The 26,163-nt window shown below is 39.1% G+C and overlaps 1 protein-coding gene across 1 annotated transcript in view; it reads right to left on the reverse strand.

The window, feature by feature from the left end:
- The window catches only part of TMC1 (transmembrane channel like 1), a 150,107-nt gene that overhangs the window by 51,996 nt on the left and 71,948 nt on the right, over positions 1–26,163 (reverse strand). Inside the window, exons 8-10 of the mRNA XM_069576358.1 lie at positions 24,188–24,269; positions 15,701–15,807; positions 11,537–11,635 (exon numbers count right to left, since the gene is read on the reverse strand). Of these exons, the coding sequence (XP_069432459.1) occupies positions 11,537–11,635; positions 15,701–15,807; positions 24,188–24,269 (288 nt within the window). The remainder of the gene's footprint in view (positions 1–11,536; positions 11,636–15,700; positions 15,808–24,187; positions 24,270–26,163) is intronic.

The following is a 26,163-nucleotide window of genomic DNA, read 5'->3' on the forward strand; positions in this document are numbered from 1 at the left end:
ATTTGCCGGTGAAAAGATGCACATTCTTCAATATCCCAGCTTTAACAATGATAAACGTGACATGTTGACCTCCATCTGTCTGTTTGTCCTATTTCTGGTTAGCTCACAACCTGAGTTGACAACGCATGTGGTATTATTTACCATGACTCCCCTCCACCTGCAAAAAGACACTAAAGCTTTATATCTACTTTGCTGATGAAGAAACTGAGTTTCAGAGAAGTTAAGTTACTTGTCCATGTTCACGCAGCTAGTTAGCAACAGTCTGAACCTGAACTGGGTCTAATTTTAAATCTGTATACTTAACCACTGTGCTATACTGCTTCTCCTATGTTTTCTTTTCCTACCAGGTCTTGCATCATACTTATGTCTTATTTATCCAGGAAAACAAAGAAACTGAAGCCCCAGGACCCCTAGATTGATTCAGAGTGGTTCCAGGACCCCCAGACACTCCTTTTGAAAAGATTTCAAAGGCTCTCATCCCCATCCTCGAAGGGCCTCATTCTCACATGTATAAACATTACAAGCTGACTTCTTTTTCTAACTCACAACAACAGTACTGGGATTAAAAGCCACCTTCAAAACAACATAAAAGGAGAAAGGAGATATGTAGCAAACATCTGGTGAGCTTGTTAGGTTAGCACAATAGCTACCAGGGCAGCTAACTCATCTGGCATATGTATTATTCAGCATATGTTCAATGGTGGCACTACATAAATATTAGATCACAACCAAAGCGGGTAAGGTCCCTTTTTTTGGAATCCTGATTATTTAACAAAGGTTTCTTCAGTTGGCCTATTTCTACCTATGCAGTGAAGCATGTAAATAAAAGAGGAGGTACTATTCAAGAGCACAATTTTTAAAAGCTTTATCCAGTCACTCTCAGTAGCATATTGAAGGGTGGTTTTAAAAACACTGAAAGGCTTAAAAGAGGATTCCCCCTTCCCTTCCACCCGGTGGGCGCACCACAAGCCATCCGTCGATCCCTTTCCCTTAAAACTCCAACAGCAGACATCTGGAAGTGACTAAAATAGCAATGACTCCTAGCCTAGCCAAGGTTCCATTCGGTTTCCATGTCAGCGCACATGGCTTTTCCTGTGGGAACACTCTTCCATCCCCAAATCTGTGACAGGGAAACCACAGTCAGAGCCAAGTTTCAGATGAGCACAGAAGCTTCTTGTCCAATTCTGGGTTCCATGCTTGCATATCATCTACTAAGTCTCTAATTTCAGTCTGAATGCTATGCTGCTGCTGGCCTAGTGCATAGACACTGACACACACATCGACACACCGACACGACATAACATTCTACGAGATGATGTGGTCACAGGTAATCATGTACTTATTTATCTAACTAACTTTTAATGAGAACATATTTGCTAAATGTTATACATAGATGGAATGGGAGACTGGATTACATAGACCCTTAAGAAAAGTTCTACATGCAAATCCCTTTTTAACCATACTGGCTTCTGTAAAGCAAAATTCCATTTGCCGTTTGTGTCATGATCCACAACTGACAAAAAGGTAGAAATTCTAGATCATATGCCCAACACCTATTACACATCTCACTCCACTTGAATGTTCCACAGGAATCTTGACCTTAGTACATTTTAAAAGTTCTCCCAAACATTTTAAAAGCTTTTCCCTCCTACCTCAGGAAATGATCCATCAACCCATGATTACCTCAGCCAGAAACTTGGACATTTTCACTATCTTCCCATGTTTATACCCATACGATGCATGCAGCCACTCACTAAGCCCTTAGTTTCTGCCTCATTACCATATCTGATACTCATCCCTTCTCTGTACACCACCTCCATTTATAGGACTCCCTGCCTTCAGCTTGCAGTACTTTTGCCTGGAAAATCCCATGGACAGAGGAGCCTGGTGGGCTGCAGTCCATGGGGTCGCTAGAGTCAGGCACAACTGAGCGACTTCACTTTCACTTTTCACTTTCATGCCTTGGAGAAGGAAACGGCAACCCACTCCAGTGTTCTTGCCTGGAGAATCCCAGGGACGGGGGAGCCTGGTGGGCTGCCGTCCATGGGGTCGCACAGAGTTGGACACGACTGAAGTGACTTAGCAGCAGCAGCAGCCTTCAACTTATGAAAACAAACCCATACCATATTGACAGAGAGTCTTCTAAAGGGTAACTCTGACCATGTTTCTATCCTAATTCAAAACCGTCATGTTCTCCACTGCCTAGTAAATAAAGTCTGAGTCTTCAGCATAATGAATGAGACAGTCCTGCCTGATTACACCCTTGTTTTTCGTGTGGCACGCTCATCTTCCACCACTCTTATCTCTCCTTACACACCAGCTTGGCTGAATCACTCACAGATACTGAGTGCACAGCACTGTCTATTGCCTCCATACCTTTGTACATACAGATCCGTCTGCTAAGAATACTATTCCCTGTTATTCTCCCCATTTCAGAGCCTAGGTTATTCCTACTGTTTCTTTAAAATTAGGTGAAAATACCTTTGTAAAGACTTCTCTGACCTCTAGACCCCAGTCAGGTGTATGCGGAAATGAATGATTGCTTCTTTCATTTGCACAAAGTGCCACTAGAAGAACTTCATCCCATCCCTCCTCTAGGTTTTACTCACTCCACCCCAGGGAAGATATAGTGATGTCTCTGATAGGTCAATGAATTAACGTGGCTCGCCTTTCCAATTTAGAATTCAGATCAGAAAGAGTTACTGTTTACTGGATCCTCTCAGAAAGCCAGTAAACTGAATCCTCCTTCATTATGCCTCCATGTGCCCAGGACATACATCTGTGAGCTTGAGATTGTCACCTTGTATGGCATTCATTTGTTTGCATGTCCAAATAGACCATAATGTCCCTGTAGACAAGGAGTATATATCATCTTTGTATTTCTAGCATCCCACACTCATCTTTGTGGAATGATTAAATGAACAGAGAAATTGCTTCTGGTAGTCATTAGCAATCCTCAGTTAAGTTAAGCTCCTTCAAATTGTCGTCTAAACCACCCTTTTCTATCATTCTGCTACTACTCATTTTAATAAAATAGAGTAAATCATTCAAGACAGAAACATGAAAATAATGATCTTATGTTGGGATTAAATGAGTCAAAACACCAAGAAAATATCTGACAAAACTCTTCAATTATTCCTACTGTCTAATTGCCTAAAACTCATAAATGAGACAATCCCGGTGCTATAAAATGAGATGCTACATGTGATTTCTTTCTACATAGGAAAAATGATATTTTATTTCACAAGAGGAGATTAAAGGGACTATATTATGGGGTTTTGTCATTCTATATAAATCTGCCCACTACTTCTTTAAAGTCATGAAATGTCAAGTCATACACGAAAAATGATGTGGGTAGTTATCTAGCCACAGGTTGTACTGGGAACACTTCAGTATTATCTTAGTATTTTAAAAGGAGTTTTTGAGGAAATAAAACTACCCCAAAAATGTAGAGGAAATATTGAAATGGCTTAGAAAAAACTTAAATTCAGAAGTTTAAAAATCCAGTATGAACAGCATATATTTTATTTCAAATATTTAAGATTATCAAATGTAAATAATTTCAAGTACAATATATAAGCAAATAATATCCATAAGTGATATATGATGATGAAATATTGGTTAGAGTTTTTACTGAATTGCTTTCAAAAATTTGTAAACTGAAGTAATCTATTTGTCACAGCTGAAGTTAGACTGATAACTTGGGGTTTCTTGTTTATATCACAGAATATAATTTAGTAGGTTGCAAGGTTCTAATCTAACTCAACAACTCTTCCTTTCAGCTGAATTTACCAAGCTCGGCCTATTAGGTTGGTGCCAATATTTAGATATAGTTCTAGCAAATTCCTTAACAAATTCCTTCCAGGTAAACTGAGCTCTTCTAAACAATCTTAGTCTCTCACCTCTGGACATATTGATAGACTCTCCTTTGGTCTCCTCACATTAATCTTACCTTTCTCCAACCTGTTGATCTTTTCAAAATCCAAGTTTGATAATGTCACTACTCACTCACCACTCAAATTCTTTTCAATTACTCTGAGAAAAAGTAAAGTGTTATGATCTAGATTCTAGATGGTCTCACATGTTTTACTATCCTTTTATTTCTCTAACGATATCTGTCCTTGATGCCCCTTCACATTCTCAGCTTTAGTTTCACCAGCCTTCACTCTGTCCTTTAAATAAGGCAACCCTTTCTCATCACAGGACATTTGCAGATGCTGTTCTCACTGCCTAGAATGTCTATTCTCTCTGGTTCTTCAAAGCCCAATTCAAATGTTACTTTCTCAGAAAAACTCCTGCTCTTATCCACCTCCCTCTCTTAGGCCATAACCCAAGCTTCCCTGATACATGTTCTCTTAACACTGGTCAGCTTTCTTTCATAGCACATGGCACAGTTGCAATCACATTTATTTCTATGATTATTTGATTACAGAGGTTTTGTTGGTTTTTGTTCAACTTTCCTTAATGCCTGGCACACAACTGGCACCTGGCAAACCTTCAATAAATGTTCACTTAATTAATGAGAAGACTTGTTTCTGTGATTATTTCTAAAGAAGAAAACAACATTTTCATGTTGTAAGTATAGTATTAGGATCATAGGCATCCCAAAGTTTTGCAAAAAGAAAGCTCATCTTTGGTTTGGCAGGTACAGCTTAAAGGAGATGCTGAATAATAGGAGTTGTTGCTGAAGCAAAGAAAGAAGATCCCAAGGAATCAGTTCTCCAAATTCAGGAGAACAAAAGGATACCAAGAAAGCTAAGAGTAGACCCAGGGATCTTTCCTGCTACAGGCTATAAAAAAGTGTCATAAACAAGTCCAGAAATAGTAGGTTAAGTATGAAGCAAGAAAAAGACCTATGAATGGGAGCAGAATTTGATATGCCTCATTTTAAACCAAACTAAATGAGCCTGTTGAATCAGAGAGATCTGCACTGGACATTGAGGAAATGAAGCAAATGTGGAAGCCAGGGGTGAACAGCCCTTAGATGCTGCCAATCCCAGCACCATATGCCTGAGCGGCACCTGCCTCTGTTCAGTGCAGCCTTTATAGGAGTCTCATCATGTACACAGGTGAGAGGATGCTCACCCCTTCCAACCTTAGTATCTCCATTACAGGGAAGAGCCATATCTCTGGATGGATTTGGGAATCTACAAGAGGCTTAGCAGCCTGGCATGGGGTAATACTTTTGCCCTCACTAGGGAATTATTTATGTTCTAGGAGTTCAGAGTCTGCGGGTCAGCTTTGGGCTAGGCTGAGACAATAGCCTTGGCTAAGGGGCCATGCTGTGAAACTTGCTGAAACTAAGTAATCCCAATATGGGCTTCCTTGGTGGCTCAGTGGGTAATGAATAGACTGCCTGCAATGCAGGAGACACAGGCTCAATCCCTGGGTTGAGAAGATCCTCTGGAGAAGGAAATGGCAACCCACTCCAGTATTCTTGCCTGGGAAAGTCCAGGACAGAGGAGTCTGGTGGGCTACCCCCAGTGGGGGTCTCAAGAGTAGATACCATCAACAACAATACAGCAGCTGCTAAGACTTCCTTCAAAAGACAGTGACATGGGTAAAGGGAGGTAAAAAATCCAAACTTCCAATTATAAAATAAGGAAGTCATGGAGATATAACACACAGCATGGTGACCGTAGTTAATAATACTGTATTGCATATCTGAAAACTGCTAAAAGAATCATGGACAAAGCTGCCCACCGTTTCAGTAAACAGAGGACATTGCAGCCATCAAGCCATTCGCCACTGCAGGTACCCTCAACCATACACTTTTAAGACAATTCAGGAGAGAAAAATAGGATACCAGGCCATATAGTTCAGAAATGAATCATTTCAATGAAACCAGACTCTTGCAACTTCCTCATACAAACAAATGCACTAAAATTATTAACTTGAGAGGTTTGCTTTTTTGTGACTAGCAGTATCCTTTTATGGTCCACTATACGGGCTGCATTTTGTTTTTGGTTTTTTTCCCAGCAAAGACTCCTACATATCCTGACACTTCCCTTACCTCATTGGAACAATCCCCAGAGCAATCTGAGAGACTGCCACCCCAGGCTATGAATCTCAGTAAAGCTACTGAATAAAGCATAATTTTCAACTTTTAGGTTACGCATTGTTTTCAGCAGACAGAGTGAATCTTAAAATTTCTCATCACAAGAAAAACAAATTCAGTAACTATGTTATGTACAGTAAGAGTCATAACTAGACTTATTGTGGTAACCATTTGCAACATATATAAAAATACTAAATCATGATGCTACATACCTTAAAATGAATATAATGTTTTGGTCAATTTTACCTCAATTTTAAAAAGAGGAGCTCTCTAAAAACAAAGATGCATTTGAACTACTGAAACATTTCTAAAGAAAAAATGCATCATTCCATATGTGAATCACAAAAATATCTCTTCTAAATGTGGCTGGTACAGTAAGAGATGAAGGAACTTCGAGAACTGAGACTATCTGAGAGAGGGTGCCCTCGCTTTAGAAGATCACTACTTAAAAGAAACATTGATGCCAATAAAACAAGGACCTAACCTGCTGTTTATCAACATTTAGACCGTTTGTGACAGTCTGCTTTGAGGATAGAACTCAAAAATGAGATGTGGCAAAAGTGGGCAGAAGACATAGGCTTGAGATGATATGTTAGAGTAAAACAAACAATTTTACATTGTCAGCCACATTTTAGTTTGAATTTCAATACCTTCTTTAATTACCTCTGCCGTCTTTGGGAAACCAGTGAACCTTCCTGAGTCCCAATCTCCTCAAATATAAAAAGATTATTGATCTTCATCTTGAAGCGTTGTTATAGAAAGATAAAATTTAATGTATGTGCCTGTTTAATACATAATGGGTATAAACTCTCCTCTCCTCTCCATATCTCCCATATCTATGATGACCAGGGGAAAAGGGAAGACAAAGTTTAACTCATCATTTATCTCCATCCACAATGTACAAAATGCCCTCAAGCTGGAAAGCTAAATCCATTTCCCTTAACTCACAGCTCAAATCTTTACTCACATGATCTCACTGTCTAATAACAGCACAAGCTCATTCCAAATTCCACCTCAGTTCCACCCTGTCTCTCTCACAAGAATATCAAAGCTCTATAGATCTTCATCATTCCTACATCATTCTTGTGTCTCCAAATATCATGCCAACAAAGACATCCTCTTCTTACTGACTTAAACCTGTTCTAATTCTATTGCTTCAAATAATACTATTTCTGTCAATTTGATTCATAATATCCATATTATACCACCTTCCTATTTCTTACTATTTTAATAAAATATACTTTCCTTTTACCCAGTAAGACCCACCACTGGGTATATAACGAAAATAAATTGAAAATATGGTGCTTTGTAAATGGTGAATTTGAGAGTCCATGAGACTGGCTGGCCTTGCATATATCAAATGGTACTCAACTGCTATTAATTAAAGGGAATTTGGATGAGCTCCAAGGGGATACTTCTGAGTGAGGAGGGGGAGCGTCCAGAGAGACATTCCAAGGTTCTAACATAAACTCAACAGAGAAGCAGCTCCCCACAGACTTGCCACCTCCACCCTGAAAATTTTCTGATCCTTCCCGACTTATAGGATCTTCTACCACAAGAGGTCATGCTTGCATCTATTTTACAGTGTTCTATAAGTTGATTTTGCTTTTCTTTACCTGTGTCTAAATGACACTGCTTACCTAATCTGATATATTAACATTCTTAAATGAAGGAAAAAAAGCTCGTGTTCTGATGAGACCATTTAGGCACCAGTCATCTCTACCCTGAGCCTAAAACTTTTTCTCCTGGCATCTCTAAGCTCTTTGGAAGTACAGAATTCTGGGTTTCCAGGGACCTCAAGGATATCTGGCCAAAGGTTTCCGCCATGGTACTATGATAGATGAAATAGTGGGCTGTCCAGTTAGATCATTTGATAATACAGAGAGGACATCTCTATGAAGTAACTGTTCAGAGCAGCAAGTAAAGAATTCAGGCAAGGTTAAATATTGAACCTTTCTACTTGAGAAGCTAATTTAGGAATTGCATGTTTATCACAAAAGGTGGAAAAAGGATCCAACCGCTCAACTGCTTTTCCCCTTGCAAGATACAGCATTAAATGGAGTCAGTCTGTGTTCCAGAAATTGTCAATGAGAAGGATGTTGGAAATTATGACCAAAAAATGACTGATGTGATACAAGACAGAGAAAGAACACTAGATTAAGAGGCTTTTATTAGCCATAAGACCTTAAACATGCTTCTATGACTCAACGTTTCCCTAACTTTTTAATGTGAGACATGGGATAGAAAGTCTCTCTGGGATTAAAACTCTCATTACTCTCTTAAGTCTCTTATTTGTGATATGTCAAACAATTGAGTGATCACAGTCCTCAGAAAAAAATTAAGAAAGAAATAAGTGCATACCATTACTTTAATGACTTTTTTTCTTGACCTTTCAATAATCTCTCATGGCCTTAGAATAATTTCTAGGTTGGCCTAAGTGAATTATAGGATCTTCCAGTTTCCATCTTCCTCTATCCACAGTAAATAGTATTTCACCAAACTGGGAAGTTCCTTAGTGGTTCAGTGGCTGAGACTCTGTGATCCCAGTGCAGAGGGCATGGGTTCAGGCCCTGGTCAGGGAGCTAGATCCAGATGCTGCATGCCACAACTAAGATCTGGTGCACAATTAAAAAATAATATTTCACCAAACTGAACAGGAGAAAGCTGTTGAGGGCAGTAATAAAAATTTTAGAAAATATATTCATTCCCCAAACCTTTCCTCTAGTCTCCTCCCGTGCTCACCTCCTAGACTCTCTAGTCCACTCCTTAGCAACTCTCCCAGCGCCACCTTCCTCTTTGTCTTTCTTCGCTAATTAATACCTCTAAAAATCTCAAACAGACATTGTTTGCAAAATGGACATTGTTTCATTTCAGTTACTTGACAAATTTGTAAGTGTAGAAACTTCAAAAAGATGTGTTTAAAAGTCAAAATGCCTTTTATTCATACTTTTAGTTCTTCCTTTCCCTGATATGACTAAAACATCAGAAAATGCCAGTAATATTATTAGTTGTTGGTCTTATTAATCAGACTGGAAGCTTATTATGTTACTAATCAGAGGAAGAGAATGAGAAATAAAAATCGTATGGGGGATGCATGCTGCTAAGTCACTTCAGTCGTGTCCGACTCTGTGTGACCCCATAGACGGCAGCCCACTAGGCTCCTCTGTCCCTGGGGTTCTCCAGACAAGAATACTGGAGTGGGTTGCCATTTCCTTCTCCAATTCGTGAAAAGTGAAAGTGAAATTGCTCAGTCGTGCCCGACTCTTAGCGCCACCAGGCTCCTTGGTTCATGGGATTTTCCAGGCAAGAGTACTGGAGTGGGTTGCATAGTAATAAATTAATTGAAATGTAAATGGGGGGGAAGGAGAGAGAGGGAGAAATGGAAGAAGTAGAAGTAATAGAAAGGAGAAATAAAAGATAAGAAGTCAAATCTAACTCAAAGGCCATAACTTCTCTGAAATCCAGACACGCAAGCAAAATAAACAACCTGCTTCCTCAGGGCTCCCCGGTATTTTTTTCTCCTTCATTTTACTAAGTGCAGAACACATGGTATACTAGTTGCCTGTGTAAGAGCTTTCTTCTACTGTCATAATTACCTTGAGGTCAAGAACCATGTCACATTCATCTTTGTAAAACCAGGGCATGTTTATATTTAATAAACATTGAATTTAAGGGAAAATTCCAACTGACAGGTGTAAATTAGAATTCCAAAGGCCACAAAGTTGAGGCTGTCACTCTGCTTGCGCTTATTCTATAGCTGCTTGTTGAGTCAGAGGCTGGAAAACTTTCCTAAAGTTTACATTTGCTGGTACTGCTCACATCAATTAAATTCTTTGATTCTTATTTCAGTGCTCTACAAATCCTCCCCCTTGCTCAGGATTCCCAGGAAACAAGATTCATGAAGTCTCGATGGTTGAGTATTATGTCAAGGGCTTCAACGAAGATGCAGCAGATGTTATCCCTTCTTTAGGAAACTCACAATTTAGAGAGGTTGAGGGCAGAATTCAAAACATCTCTGAAATATGCATATTAATAATATAAATATGAAGACGATCATTTTTCTCTCCTTCCTTCATTCCCCACTCTACATAAAATTTTATTCTCATTTGCTACCCTTCAAAGATTCCTGAATTATTAATTCCCCAATCTCCACCATCCTATTTTCTGATCCTATACACTTCAGAACATCTCTAATCTGGCCACTACACGTTTAAGAAGAATGTGTAGAATTGAATCATTGTCACAGACTTGAATCATGCTCCAAAATGATGGGCAAAAATGAATCCCTGCCATAATAATCCCCACCCAGGGGAGCTCAAAGTGTAATACTCATTTTAGTGCTATGATTGAATAATGCTTATTTGGGTATCACAATTGAGTAATAATCATTTTCATTTTATATAAAAGTTAGAATTTGGTTTTGTTTAACTCTTGTTTTATTTAGTATTGACTCTTTAGTAATGCAAAATGGACATGTGTAAGAGGGGAAGACGCTAATACAAAATATCAAAACCTGAGGAATACAACAAGATATTCCAAAAAGCACATTTGCAAACTCTTGCTTTGTCCTTTTCCAAACAGTGACAATAATATTTAAAGGAAGAAAGCTAAGATCATGGCATCCAGTCCCATCACTTAATGGCAAATAGATGGGGAAACAATGGAAACAGTGAGAGGCTGTTTGGGGGGTGGGGGAGTCTCCAAAATCACTGCTGATGGTGACTGCAGCCATGAAATTAAAAGATGCTTGCTCCTTGGAAGGAAAGTTATGACCAACCTAGACAGCATATTAAAAAGCAGAGACATTATTTTGCCAACACAGATCCGTTTAATCAAAGCTATGATTTTTCCAGTAGTCATGTATGGATATGGGAGTCGGACCATAAAGAAAGCTGAGCACTGAAGAATTGATGCTTTTGAACTGTGGTGTTGGAGAAGACTCTTGAGAGTCCCTTGGACAGCAAGGAGATCCAACCAGTCCATCCTAAAGGAAATCAGTCTTGAATATTCATTGGAAGGACTGATGTTGAAGCTGAAACTCCAAAACTTTGCCCACCTGATGCAAAGTGTTGACTCATTTGAAAAGACCCTGATGCTGGGAAAGATTGAAGACAGGAGGAGAAGGGGGAGACAGAGGATGAGATGGTTGGATGGCATCACCGACTCAATGGAAATGAGTTTGAGCAAGCTTCAGGGGTTGGTGAGGGAGAGGGAAGCCTGGTGTGCTGCAGTCCAGGGGTTAAAAAGAGTCAGACATGACTAAGTAACTGAACTGAATGTTCATTCAATAATCTATATTCCCATTTAATCATCTTATCATATTCCTAAACTCCATTTGCTCTTCCTTCCTTTTTCTTTTTTTTTTTAAAGGGGGCAGAGCCCTCTCTCTTAAGACCTTTATTCAGCTACAGAATAGGGGCCATGGAATTACAGAATACGGAAAAATCTGTCACCACACAGCTATGTGGGGATACTTACATTGAAGTCATACAGGACACCAAAGTTGGCTGCTGATGCCTCCTCAGCCCTGGGAACCGTTTTCCTAGGTAAACTGCCGTATGGCAAACCCCAGAGGTACTACATGGAAAAACAAAGAAAGCAGTTGACAATTGGAAACAAAGTCTGAGCCACACATGTGATCACAAATGGTTTTGGTTAGAACTCTTCTGAAACTTTTTCATGGCGACTCTGTGGGTCTGCATGTGGGGTCCCCTTTTCTGGGAACTGACTACTAAATCCAGAGTTAAGAACAAAGGGAACCCTAAGGACCCTGCATTCTGACTTCAGCAGACCACCAGCAGTCTAACCAACCACTTTGCCCAGAGGCTTGCTGAGAGCCCTACTACCCACCACCACTGCCATACTAGTCTCATTTAGGAGGTCTGGAAAGGAGAGAGGTGGCCTTTGGGGGACAATAGTTTTCAAAAAAAAAAATACTACCCACATAGTCAGATGGGAATACCCCTCAGGGGTTGGGGTGGTGGAGAATCTCTCCCTCATGTCTAGGAAGAGAAGAAGGAGAGTCACTCATACAATTAGAGGGTGTCAACTAGCAGGGGCTTCCCTGGTGGCTCAGATGGTAAGGAATCTGCCTGCAATGCAGACCTGGCCTTGATCCCTGGGTTGGGAAGATCCCCTGGAGAAGGGAGTGGCTACCCACTCCAGTTTTCTTGCCTGGAAAATCCCACGGACAGAGGAGCCTGGTGGGATACAGTCCACAGGGTCACAAAGAGTTTTACATGACTGAGCAACTAACACTTTCACTTATTAACTAGGAGGGAAGACTGCACCCTGATTGTGATGTCTGCTTCATCACTGATTCAGGTTTACTGCCCAGACCCTGTGCTACCAGATTAGAAGACATGTGATTAGGGAGGGAAGAAGTCAGAGATGGAACAGAGTAGGGAAAAAAGTACCCCTCTAGCCCCAGCGTAGGCACAAAATTGGCCAAGCAGATGCTGCTTCTTGTGCAACATGAAAACATCCCTTCTCTGGGGCTGTGGTTGGAGAAGGAGGAAGAACGTGGGTGGAAACCTAGGTGCAGAGATTGACTGGGCAATGGCTGCGAATCAGCCCCTGCTCCTTCTCTCCACCCAAACTGCACAGCTTCCACAGCAGTCTTTCTGGCTTCCTTAGACAGAACAGAACAGAGGCTGGGTTCTACTCATGCTCTCTTTGCCCAGAATTGGAGGCCACAGGAAACAGAGAAGACTGGGGTCTCCTGTTTGCACAGGGAGCAGGAACTTAGGGCAAAAGGGCAAATGCATCAGAGGAATGCTGAGTAAGGCTGCTGGGTGGAGGCCCCTGAAAAACCCAGCATTGTGGCCAGGAGGCAACCAGTCCTGCCCTCTGTTGATTCTGTAAAGTCAGCAATCAGTGAGCCCATCCCCTTCTGTTTGTTTGCTGGAGTTGGTAATCAATGCCCAGAAAACAGGATGCCCGTCCACATCTAATACAACCTGGAAAAAAAGCATCCAAAACCAATATGCTTCCTAGTTCTGGGAACACATCAACTTGAACACATATTAGCTTCCTGCACTACATATGAGTGTTCAGTGCTCATTCAGTCATGTCCTACCCTTTACAGCCCCATGGACTGTAGCCTGCCAGGCTCCTCTGCCCATGGAATTTTCCAGGAAGAATACTGGAGTAGGTTGCCATTTCATTCTCCAGAAGATCTTCCCACCCCAGGAGCGTCCTACAATTTTCTACAGTTGGAATGAATTAGCAACAACCTTTCATTCGTCCACATGGAGGCAGCATGGTGTAGGGGGAAAAGAGTAAATGCAGCTGATAAGATTCCGTGTCTACCCTGCATCTGACACCGAGAAGTGTCGTAGTAACTGGTGATAGAGTTTCAGGTTTCCTTAGAGAAGAGCAAAACCAAAGTTGGGGTTAACTCGAAATAGGTGAAATACATTCTGCTGCATTGCTTAAAGTTTTTGCTTAGGAGATGTACTATACTTATGACCTCAGACTTCTTAGGACTTTTTTTTTCTTTTTTTTGGATTCTTTTTTTGTTTTTTGTTTTTTGTTTTAATTTTATTTTTACTTTATTTTACTTTACAATACTGTATTGGTTTTACCATACATTGACATGAATCCACCATAGGTGTATACAAGCTCCCAATCCTGAATCCCCCTCCCACTTCCCACCTTATGATCTAAGTCCACCATCTTCTACAAGCCAGATAGTCATATAAACCCCCAAATTATCTCAAAGATTATAAAACTAGCAAAACAGGGTGCAAAATCTTGTTACATAAGAAGAATGCTCATTCCAGATCAGCTTTAAAAAAATAAAATAAAATAACAACCTCTTCACTCTGTGATATAAGCTAAGTCCAATGAGCATTATGTGACTCAGATTCCACATTTTTAAAATGGATAAAGAAAAACTCGACTATATTCTACTTTATAAATTTGTTGTGAGGCTCAGTGAGTAAAAGAAGTGAAAGTACTTTGCACATTAAAAGCTGAAACTCATTAAGCATATAAGGCACTAGTATTATTCTTGTGGGGTGGCTTGATACAAAAGCTGGCTCTGATTCGAAACCACAGGGATAAAAAGTCACTCAAAACAATTAGTTTTGGCTGTTGCCAATGGTGTATTGAACAAATTGGCTTTTGAAATACTGATATCTGGAAAGATCCTTTGTAGGTTAAGTAAAGCATAACCCAACATGTATGGTAAGCATCCAAAGAAGTCAGAGTCATTTAACTTCTTACGGTTAAGTACACAACCTCAGTCTCATTTCCTGGTCTTAGTTAATTGGTCTTAGTACAGCCTTGACATACTCCTTTTCTTATCTGGAACCAGTCTGTTGTTCCATGTCCAGGTCTAACTGTTGCTTCCTGACCTGCATACAGGTTTCTCAAGAGGCAGGTCAGGTGGTCTGATATTCCCAGCTCTTTCAGAATTTTCCACAGTTTATTGTGATCCACACAGTCAAAGGCTTTGGCATAGTCAATAAAGCAGACATAGATGTTTTTCTGGAACTCTCTTGCTTTTTCCATGATCCAGCGGATGTTGGCAATTTGATCTCTGGTTCCTCTGCCTTTTTTAAAACCAGCTTGAACATCTGGAATTTCATGGTTCATGTACTGCTGAAGCATGGCTTGGAGAATTTTGAGCATTACTTTACTAGCATGTGAGATGAGTGCAATTGTGCGGTAGATTGAGCATTCTTTGGCATTGCCTTTCTTTGGGATTGGAATGAAAACTGACCTTTTCCAGTCCTGTGGCCACTGCTGAGTTTGCCAAATTTGCTGGCATATTGAGTGTAGCATTTTCACAGCATCATCTTTTAGGATTTGAAATAGCTCAACTGGAATTCTGTCACCTCCACTAGCTTTGTTTGTAGTGATGCTTCCTAAGGCCCACTTGACTTCACATTCCAGGATGTCTGGCTCTAGGTGAGTGATCACACCATCATGATTATCTGGGTCGTTAGCTCTTTTTTGTACAGTTCTTCTGTGTATTCTTGCCACCTCTTCTTAAAATCTTCTGCTTCTGTTAGGTCCATACCATTTCTGTCCTTTATTGAGTCCATCTTTGCATGAAATGTTCCCTTGGTGTCTCTAATTTTCTTGAAGAGATCTCTAGTCTTTCCCATTGTATTGTTCTCCTTTATTTCTTTCCATTGTTCGCTGAGGAAGGCTTTCTTATCTCTCCTTGCTATTCTTTGGAACTGTGTATACAGATACTTATATCTTTCCTTTTCTCCTCTGCTTTTGCAAAGCTGCATTAAATAGTATTTTTTTGAAAGCAAACTTGGCAAACTAAATACATGCAACTCACAAGATGTCAAAGTCTTTCTCTTGAGTAATTAACATTTGGGCATAGGGACCACCTTGGGAATCTGATAGAATCTGTGAAACTTTCCACAGAGAAATGTACATTTAAACATGTATACACATTTTATTTATTATTTCAGGAGGCCACATACTCTTTGGAGAAGAATTAGGACCTTTGGTTGATGGACACCATTTTGAAGATTAATTTGTTATAGATACTATTCCTCTAACTGCATAAGTAGCTAGATAGGCGTTCTGCTCTTAAAGAGTGGAGTTTTTTTAGTAGAGTGCTTGCATAAGAAGCTTGTAACAGCATGTTTTATAAACTAGAAGTCAGAATCTTACCTCTGGCAACATGATAAGGCTGAATGTCAGGATAAAGAGAACCATGTTTACTCCATACATCCATCTCAAGAAGAGGAAGTATGAAGCCACTGATGAGCCAAACTGACCTATTAAAAAGAAAACAAAAGTTGGAGAGAGGGGGCAAAACAAGACAAGCCAAGTTGTGGCATCTTCCAAATTGGGTCATCTCATTGCAACACATTGATTTTTTTTTCACTTTTACAGGCTCTACCATTTTTTTTTCTATCCAGAAAGAGAAAATGTTAACATGATGAAAGTAGATATGCAATCTACACAATGACCACATCTTTAGAGTCCATCTTCCTGCCTTTTGCTCGGCAGCGAGTTGCCATTTGAAGAGTTCATTTTATTCTTTGAGTTAACACAGTTAAGTGAGAAAATGTATATAAACTGGTTATGTTATTGAGCCCAAGCTCATACTTCTCACACACAACAGGCCAATAAACCAAGAGATGAGTTGTTGGGGCAAGGGATAATGACTTTATTCAGAAAGCCAGCAAACCAAGAAGATGGTGAAGTTACGCCCCCAAAGAACTATCTGGACTGGTTTAGAAGTTAGGCTTCCTTTATACTAAAAGGGGAGGGAAAAAGTCAGACATTTCCTAGTTCCCAGCTAGCTTCCAGAGGGAATGTGTTAATTTCTTCCTTCCTTTAGTCATTTATAGGTGGACCTGGTGAGAATGTTCCTCATGAGCTAAACAGAGATATTTTAGCTTAATGCTCGTTACCTTGAAGGCAGGATTCCCAGAAATAGGCCATTATGTATAATTTAAACTTACAGGCAACATCCCTTTAGTGGTTAACATAACAGAACACAAAAGTTCCTCCCTATTACAGTTACTACAATGCCTGGCCAGTAGTTAGCTATCATTATAATTATAATTACTGTGCTTCTTCCTCTTTTTCTCTGAAGCAACAATATTCTTTCCAAAATTTACCACATCGTCTATGGAGAGGAGCCTGGCAGGCTCCGGTCCATGATGTCACAAAGAGTTGGACATAACTGAGTGACAAACACACACACACATCCTATCGACCATCCTGTGCTGTTCTGAGCAGATGGGGCATTTTGTAGACAGTGCAGAAGCTGAAGTCCATTCATTCATTTTTCACATGTTTACCTTCTGTCAGGAATTATCTTAGATGTGAAACATAATATCAGAGACAGGATTGCTGCCCTAATACAACTTGTATTTTACTGAGGTGTCGAAACAAGAAATATGTAATAATTTAAAAAGACATAAAGAAGTAAACATCCATCATAATATATACTACATTACATTATAATCATATATTTGTAAAAGTATATATAATAGTTTATCCAGATCAGTCCTGGAGGGAAGAAGGTAAAATACTGAAAGGGGTTGCTTTAGATGGGTTTGTAGAGGAAGGTCTGACTCTCATGTGAGCCTGGCCTCATCTTAGTAAGCAGAGGCTGAAATGAAAGAAGGTAATATTTGAGCAGAGATCTGAAGTTAAAGGAAAAGGCAGCAATGCCCAGAGTTGGGGAAGAGCAGCTCAAGCAGAGGAAAATGCAGGGACAAACATCATGAGGGAAGCCAGAGCTCGGGACAATTGAGGAACAAACCTAAAGGCTTCCGGTTGGAGTACAATGAATAAAGGAAAATGGAGACAGATGCAGATGAAGAAACCAAACGACAGTGTGTGTAGGGCCTCTTAAGGAAAGGTAAAAGATGAGCGTTTTATTTTAAATGTGATGAAAAGTCATGGACAAATGTTAAGCAGTGGGCGTGGGCAGGGAGATTTCACATTTTAACACTCACTTCAGGCCTGGGGAATTAATTGGGAGGAGACAGGCAAGAATGGGCTTTCAACTCACACCTCAGAGAAAGTAAAGTGATCTGTCCAATTCTTATTGACTAAGAAAAACCAAACAAAAGCATTCTCTTAAATCAGAGAATGGAAAAGGAAGAAAAAACTGAATTTGAGTCTCAGGTTGAAATTTCACGGATTAATAAAAGCCATCGTCCTTTGATAATCATTTAAGATTCAATAGCAAGTTGCTAGTTTCCCCAGTCTTCCTAATTTTCATTTTCATTGCCCAAGAAAAACCAGGGAACACTCTTAGCTACTCTCTGCATCAGGCCCTTTGTCCTGACTCATTCAGCAAAGCACCTCCTGGGGAACACTGGTTTTCTTGGGGTCTCTAGCTTTGAAGCATTGCTGATGGAGAAGCATTATTACAGGAGGAGGGAAGTTAATGTGGAGCAAATTTCAGTCTCTGCTTACCAAGATAAAGCCAAGCTCATATGACAGTCAGCCCTCTATTTCCAGAATTGAGTCCATTCTTTAGGTACCATCTTACTCTCAGAACACAGTGACAGTTTGTATAGAAGCTTAAAAGGAATTCAATGCCTAATTGGACATTGTGCATGCATGAATGCATGTTAAATTGCTCAGTCATGTTCAACTCTTTGCAACCCTATGTATGAACTGTAGCCTGCCAGGCTCCTCTGTCCATGGAAGTTTCCAGGCAAGAATATTGGAGTGGGTTGCCATGCCCTCCTACAGGGGATCTTCTTGACTCCAGGACTGAATCCATGTCTCTTATGTCTCCTGTGTTGGTAGGCGGGTTCTTTACCTCTAGCACAGCCTGGGAAGCCCCAATTGGACATTTTGTATTTGGATTCCTTTCATTTTGTAGAGGGGTACTGAGTTCTACAAAATTTCTAAAAATGTGTGCTGTTGATAAACATGCCCCCCAAGTGTTGTAACTGGATGCACTGGTCTATCTGCAGAAAGGCTGGAGCAGGTGCTCCTCTCCTAGGACATCTGATCATCCACCTGGCTCCCAGTGATTTCATATCATTTCATGGTTGTTATCTGTGTTATCTGTGTTCTCCAGTAACAACTACCCAAGGGCTGCCTCAGCCAGGTTCACTCATCATGTTTTATTGACAGCAGTGGACTTCCAGCTTATTAGTCATTACAGTTATTCATTAACTGGAGAACATCTGTCTCTAGGTTTCCGTGGCAAGCTTTTCCCTGAAAATACATGTGAAACCCTCTGATATAGAGTTCTGAGCATAGGATACTGACCCATCCTTCCCTTCCTCCTTTTTTCTTTCCTTCCTTCCTGGCCTTTTATGCTTTTGCTATTCTATTTAGCACCATGGCCCACCCTTTCCCCATCCCCCATACACAATCCCTGGCAAATAAGTATAAATATACCTAAAAGCAAAAAAGAGAAGCAAATTAAAATATTTCAAAAAATACCCCTTACATCATATATGGGCTTCTCTGGTGGCTCAGATAGTAAAGAATTTGCTGCAGTGCAGGAGACTTGGGCTCAATTCCTACGTCAGGAAAATCTCTTGGAGAAGGAAATGGCAACCCTCTCTAGCATTCTTGCCTGGAGAATTTCACAGACAGAGGAGCCTGGCAGGCAGGCTACAGTCCATAGGGTCGCAAAGAGTCAGACACAACTGAGCAACTGAAGACACACAAACACATCCACCCTATATATAATCCATATATATTATGGGTGAAATATACATTCGACCCCAAAGCTTATAAACTCGAGTTTTTAGACTTTAAAGTGGTTTCACCACAATTTTTTTTTGGAGGTAGAGAAGCGACAATTAAGGTTTCCTCTGCAAAATCCTAGGTATAAAAAAAAAAATGAATTGTAGGAAAATAGATTTCATCAAAGCTAGAGTGATTGTAGGAAAGATCCAGACACAGGTCAAAGAAACTGAGAAGTCCAGAAGGCAATGATCCTTCTGTGTGACACCTACCAATGGCAGAGGAGGAAAGAACACTAACAAAACAAAGAACAAAGATCATAAAGAAGAGAAAACAAATCAATGCATTGACATCAAAGTTCCATATGCCCTTTCCCTTTCTCAACACAAAAATGAAAAAGAAGACATTTTCCCTCTTCATATTCACTTAGCCCAATGGTTCTATCCTCCCAGAGATTGTTGACTGAAACTGGCATTTCCTAAAAAAAAAAAAAAAAGAAAGAAAAGAAACCTTTCTACAGTGTAGCTAAATGAGCATAACTAAAAGAACAGTCATTTCCATGTGCTTAGTCTCTCAAATAAAACTGACTTATTCTTGTAGAGAACAGTTAATAATAGTAGTAGCTGATGAAAGTGAAAGAGGAGAGTGAAAAAGTTGACTTAAAGCTCAACATTCAGAAAACGAAGATCATGGCATCTGGTCCCATCACTTCATGGGAAATAGATGGGGAAACAGTAGAAACAGTGTCAGACTTTATTTTGGGGGGCTCCAAAATCACTGCAGATGGTGACTGCAGCCGTGAAATTAAAAGACGCTTACTCCTTGGAAGAAAAGTTATGACCAACTTAGATAGCATATTCAAAAGCAGAGACATTACTTTGCCAACAAAGGTCTGTCTAGTCAGGGCTATGGTTTTTCCTGTGGTCATGTATGGATGTGAGAGTTGGACTGTGAAGAAGGCTGAGTGCTGAAGAATTGATGCTTTTGAACTGTGGTGTTGGAGAAGACACTTGAGAGTCCCTTGGACTGCAAGGAGATCCAACCAGTCCATGCTAGAGGAGATCAGCCCTGGGTTTTCTTTGGAAAGAATGATGCTGAAACTGAAACTCCAGTATTTGGCCACCTCATGTGAAGAGTTGACTCTTTGGAGAAGACTCTGATGCTGGGAGGGATTGGAGGCAGGAGGAGAAGGGGACAACAGAGGATGAGATGGCTGGATGGCACCACCGACTCGATGGATGTGAGTTTGAGTGAACTCCAGGAGATGGTGATGGACAGGGAGGCCTGGAGTGCTGCGATTCATGGGGTCGCAAATAGTCGGAGACAACTAAGTGACTGAACTGAACTGAACTGAACATATTTTGATGGTCAGTTACATATACTGAGAACTTTACTAGCATCAATTCATTTTACTGCCTTGACAGTTTGGTAAGGTTAAGTATTATTAGTCCAGCTGTGTGGATGGGAAATCAAAAACAAACACAGCAGTTGACTGATCCAAGACTTTATTAATAATAATAATCACTAAAGTTTAATGATTTTGTTCCAGTCATCTATTTTATCTCTGCGTAGTAATTCATTTAATTATTATCAAATCCCTGCCAGGGAATCTATTGCACTCCCATTTTACAGAGACTTAACTCCATAGTTACACATCTAGTAAATGATGGAGCCAGGTTACACTGTATTTACATAAGTAGTAAATGATGCAGCCAGAGTTCTAAATCAGATAGTCTTTATCTATAGATGTCTGACTCCAAATCAACATTTCTCTTATCCACAGTGCAATATTGCTCCTCAAGTATAATCACAATTGCATGCTAATTCACTTCATTCTTGTCGGACTCTGTGCGAACTGCTGGACTGCAGCCCACCAGGCTCCTCTGTCCATGGGGATTCTCCAGGCAAGAGTACTAGAGGGGGTTGTTGGGCCCTCCTCCAGGGGATCTTCCCAACCCAGGGATCTAACCTGCAACTCTTATGTCTCCTGCATTGGCAGGCAGGTTCTTTACCACTAGTGCCACCTGGGATAATCATAGTTAAATTCATTTTAAAAATGTTTTTTTTTTAAAAAAACTATTTTATGCTATATAGAATAAATATGCAATGAATGTGTGTGAGAGAGAATAGATACAGGTAATATCAATCAAACAGCTAAGGCTGATCAAATTTACAAATCTGGATTGTGCCCATCAATGACCAATTCCTTTCTCTTTAATCTAATGAATAAATTCTGTTTCATTAGTAAATTACTAATATATTAAAACAGTCTTTGGTATTTATTAAAATGAAGTCTAAACCTTATGCAATATTCTTTTTCCTGAATTTTCTTGTGTATCTTTTAAATTAATGTTAAGGTTTCATATCTCCCTCTGGATATTTATTATTAAGACAGAGTAATTTGTAGTCTGTCATCGTGTATAATTTCCTCTTGAACAGATGGGTAGTAAGACAAGCAGATAAATATGAGCATTTCTAAATTGAAAAAGACCAATTAAATTACCTGCTGTAAAGTACAATATAAATACCATCTTGTTAGGCAAGGATTCAGAGCACAGTTTCTGTCAAACTGATCTAAGGATGGGGAATTAAAGGTGGCAAATTTAATTTACATTTTTCTGGAGCCCTAGGCCAGCAGGGAAACATGTAGTTTAAACTCTGTGCTTAAGGTTGCCTGTCTAAAGCTATTTCTGGTCTTAAAAAACAGTAGTCTATCATACCTCAATTATTTTTATGTCTCCTGTTTCTGAAAACTTTTTTTAAACTTTTTATTTCATATAGCTCATTAACCACATTGAGATAGTTTCAGGTGAACAGTGTAGAGACTCAGCCATACACATACATGTATCCATTCTCCCCCAAACTCCCCTCCCATCCAGGCTGCCATATAACATTGAGTCGAGTTCCCTGTGCTATACAGTAGGTCCTTGTTAGTTACCTATTTTAAATATAGCAGTGTATACACGTCCACCCCAAATGTCCTAACTATTCCTTCCCCCAGCCATCTCCCTTGGCAACCATAAGTCTGTTCTCTAAGTCTGTATCACACTTTAACTTTGATGGTGTAATTTACTATTAGGAAGAAGTAGATTTTGATTCTGAGAAAGACTTGTAATCTCCAGCTTGAAAGAATTCAATGATTTAATCCATGGTTTTCATAGTAATACAGGAGTCAAGTAGGTACAGGTTATATTTGTACTCCTGGAGTACCAATGTACAGCTTCTTCAGCAAAATATGCAATCCAATGTGGTTGATAAGGTGCTTCTCAGCAGGTAACCATGGGGTTTTAGGCAAGGCTGGCATAACAGTTAAACTCCATGGCATCACTATAAGACACAAAACTTCACAGCAAGAATTATCAAGTCTATTTTTCATATGAAAAAAAGTTGAGAGTCAACAAGTGAGTACCTGGTCCACATTAATATTGGGATCCAGGCATTACTGGAATTAAAATGGAAACAGCAAGAGTTTTAAAAATTTATTTTTCCATTTCCATTTGGAAATTTAATTTTATTCAGCACATTCAAGCATATTCTAGGTCTAGGGGTGCAGGAGTGAACAAAACAAATTTTCTACCTTCATATCTATTGGAAGAAATGAACAAAATGAAGTAAAATGACTGTATTTTTAATTTAATTATTTTATTTATTATTTAACAATTTATTTTTAAATTAAATGAAAAATACTTTATTTTAGATAGTGATAAGTGTTGAGGAGAAAAATACAGCAAGAAAGGGCTGGTACAGGAATATGTGGGAGGAATTAATGAGCTGATTTATTTTATTAGGTATTATGTGTTCGATTAATAAGCTGATGTATTTTAATTCATTGCCATCTGATGATGAGAGACAGAGGACTGAGTGGTAGTCACTCCTAAAACGTGCCCAGTCTTGTCAGTGAAATATCCATCAACTGTGTTATCTCCCTATGGAGCCTCCACTTTAATTAGGCAACACATTTAGCCCACAGGAAAATCTGCCCTGCTATCTGGAGGGGTATGGAGGAAAATCAGATTCTACTCAAAACTATTAGAAACCAAAATATAACAAGGTTATGCTCAAAATTATTTTAAATGTTATCCCCTTTTAAAGTTTTCTTTTATTATTTTTAAAATGACATACTATCATATTTACAATATTTAAAATTTTTTATCTTCCTTATTCTAAGCCTCCTGCTGCTGCTGCTGCTGCTGCTGTTAAGTCGTTTCAGTCGTGTTCGACTCTATGCGATCCCATAGACGGCAGCCCACCAGGCTCCGCGATCCCTGGGATTCTCCAGGCAAGAGTACTGGAGTGGGGTGCCATTGCCTTCTCCTATTCTAAGCCTAGAGCACTATAATAAATAGGTTTTTGATTGAATATATTCTCCTGCTTTCTCTGTACACTATGAACATTGCACAAAATGAAGGCACAATATGATATTCAGATAGCGAGTTTCTAGATGACTATTGCTTATTCTCACTTCAGAGGTTTGAAAATGATGCTTTAAGATCTCTTCACTATTTTTAGATATGGCTCATTTTGATTATTGTCTAACATCCAAGTGAATGTATATTTTCTTTTTTTGATATTTCTATATGAGTTTATTTTAAATTGAAGTATAGTTGATTTACAATATTTCAAGTGATTATGTATTTTCAATGTCATGTTCATTTCCAAAATAAAATCTCTGCTTTCCCAATGATATGATTCAATGTCATTGTGCACAATACTGACTTTCATGCATAGAAGAAAATACAAGGTCAAAATGAGAATATTTTGGTCTAATGCAGAAAGGAGAGTGGAGTCTCCAGTGCTACAGTTAGTAAGGGCTAGCAAAGCTTCACAGTGAGCAAAGAGGACATAAAAATATCTTCATTTGTTTATTTTCTTGTTTTTAATCTTTTCAGTAGTACAGGACTGAGAAAACCATCTGATAAGCTTATGAGACATTTATCTAGGACAGCATTCCTCATCTAATGAGATAGAATGAGCGCTTACTTTCAATTGCCTTGATTTTATTTTCCCATGGGACACAAGCAGCTTTGAAGTTCTCAAAATCTCGGAGAAATTTCGCCCATTTCTGAAAAGAAAGCCAAGTGCAACAGTAAAACCCAACTGCTTGTTTGTTAAGATGTTTATCCCCCGCACTCATCCCAAAATATCACATGACAATGAGCTTGGAAAGATCTCTCTGGCATCACATAGTGCTTTTTGTAAAAAAGTGCTAGTTTTCACTTGTTCCCCTGTTCTGCACCTACTCCTGGACCAATTTAATGAAAAGATATTTACTGGCTCTCTGTTTTACAGAAAATATGCCAACCACTGAAAATGATCTGTTTATTCTGCTACACAATAAAAGAGCAGGGACTGAGTTAGCACCTAATAAGGTATGTGTTTAATTAAATATTCATTGCATGAAGAAATTAAGGAACTATAAATAAGGCACAGTTCCTGCTTTGAAGGGCTTCTGGGTCAAGTACACTGTACAGTATGTTGAGTGCTATGACTTTTCATTCCGGTAGAGATGAAACAGTTGTCTAAATGGAAAGGCATGGTATTATAGGAAAAAGAAGGAAAAAAAAAGAATTGTAAACTAGTTTTTGTAAAAGATCTTCCTTCCACTTTATCCAACAATGTTGGGTTACCCATAAGAAGAAGAATGAGGATGGGACAGATAACTTTGCATATGTATAGATGATGCTGGGATAATGGATGAGCTAAACAGGCATGTGACACCTAAATAAGATTCGATACAAGTCTGAAGTTCAAAAGATTACCCAACCCATAAACAACTCAAATGTTCATCTATAATCGAATAGATAAGTAAATTACAGTATCTTCATACGAATATAACATATAAATAAAAATGAACTATAATTCCCACAACATGGGCATATTTCATGCAAATAACATTGCTCAAAGAAGCAAGAAACAAAAGCATAAATACTGTATGATTCCACTTATTTAAACTGTAAAAACAAACAAAACAAATCCATGATATATAAATATGTATCAGATCTACTTATAGATTTCATATTTAAGATAAATGAACTTTATTCACAAAACTCCATCTCTATGGGAACATATTTAGCCTCAGGTGGTATAACACTTGTAAAGAGATAATAATGTCTACATACCTACTTTGCTGTGAGAATTAAATGTGGAAGGACTTTATATAATAAGGACTCAATTTTTATAGAAGGATTTAACTCAGTGCTTGGAACATAGCAAGTGCTAAATAAATGTTAGTCTCTTTTCTATCTTTTCCAAAAATTTACATTTATATTGGCATATCATTTGTTTTCTCTTATTTTCTATCCAATTTATAGTTAATGTTCCTAGTAGAGAAGAGTTATATGGCTCTGTAGCTTGTAGACATTTTGAGAAAGAAACCTTGACCCAGAACCACATAACTCCTAGGGAATGAAAATGAAATTTAGGAAGATGGTAACGATAACCTGGTATGCAAGACAGCAAAAGAGACACAGATGTATAAAACAGTCTTTTGGACTCTGTGGGAGAGGGAGAGGGTGGGATGATGTGGGAATATGGCATTGAAACATGTATAATACCATATATGAAACGAGTCGCCAGTCCAGGTTCGATGCATGATACTGGATGCTTGAGGCTGGTGCATTGAGATGACCCAGAGGGATGGTACGGGGAGAGAGGAGGGTGGGGGGTTCAGGATGAGGAACACGTGTATACCTGTGGTGGATACATGTTGATGTATGGCAAAACCAATACAATATTGTAAAGTAATAACCTCCAATTAAAATAAATAAATTTATATTAAAAAATAAATTAAATAAAATATATAACCAAGCAACCAAAAAAAGAGAAAATGAAAGAGGCACAGTCTATTACATTTGGAAGTGATAAAATCATACAAGTCAATCTTTTGCCATAAATCAATGTTTCTCAACTTATTTTTCATTTTAACTCCTTTGAAGAGCCTTTCAGGACAATTTTTT

Source organism: Ovis canadensis, chromosome 2 (genome assembly GCF_042477335.2).
Source record: "Ovis canadensis isolate MfBH-ARS-UI-01 breed Bighorn chromosome 2, ARS-UI_OviCan_v2, whole genome shotgun sequence".
NCBI lineage: Eukaryota > Metazoa > Chordata > Mammalia > Artiodactyla > Bovidae > Ovis > Ovis canadensis.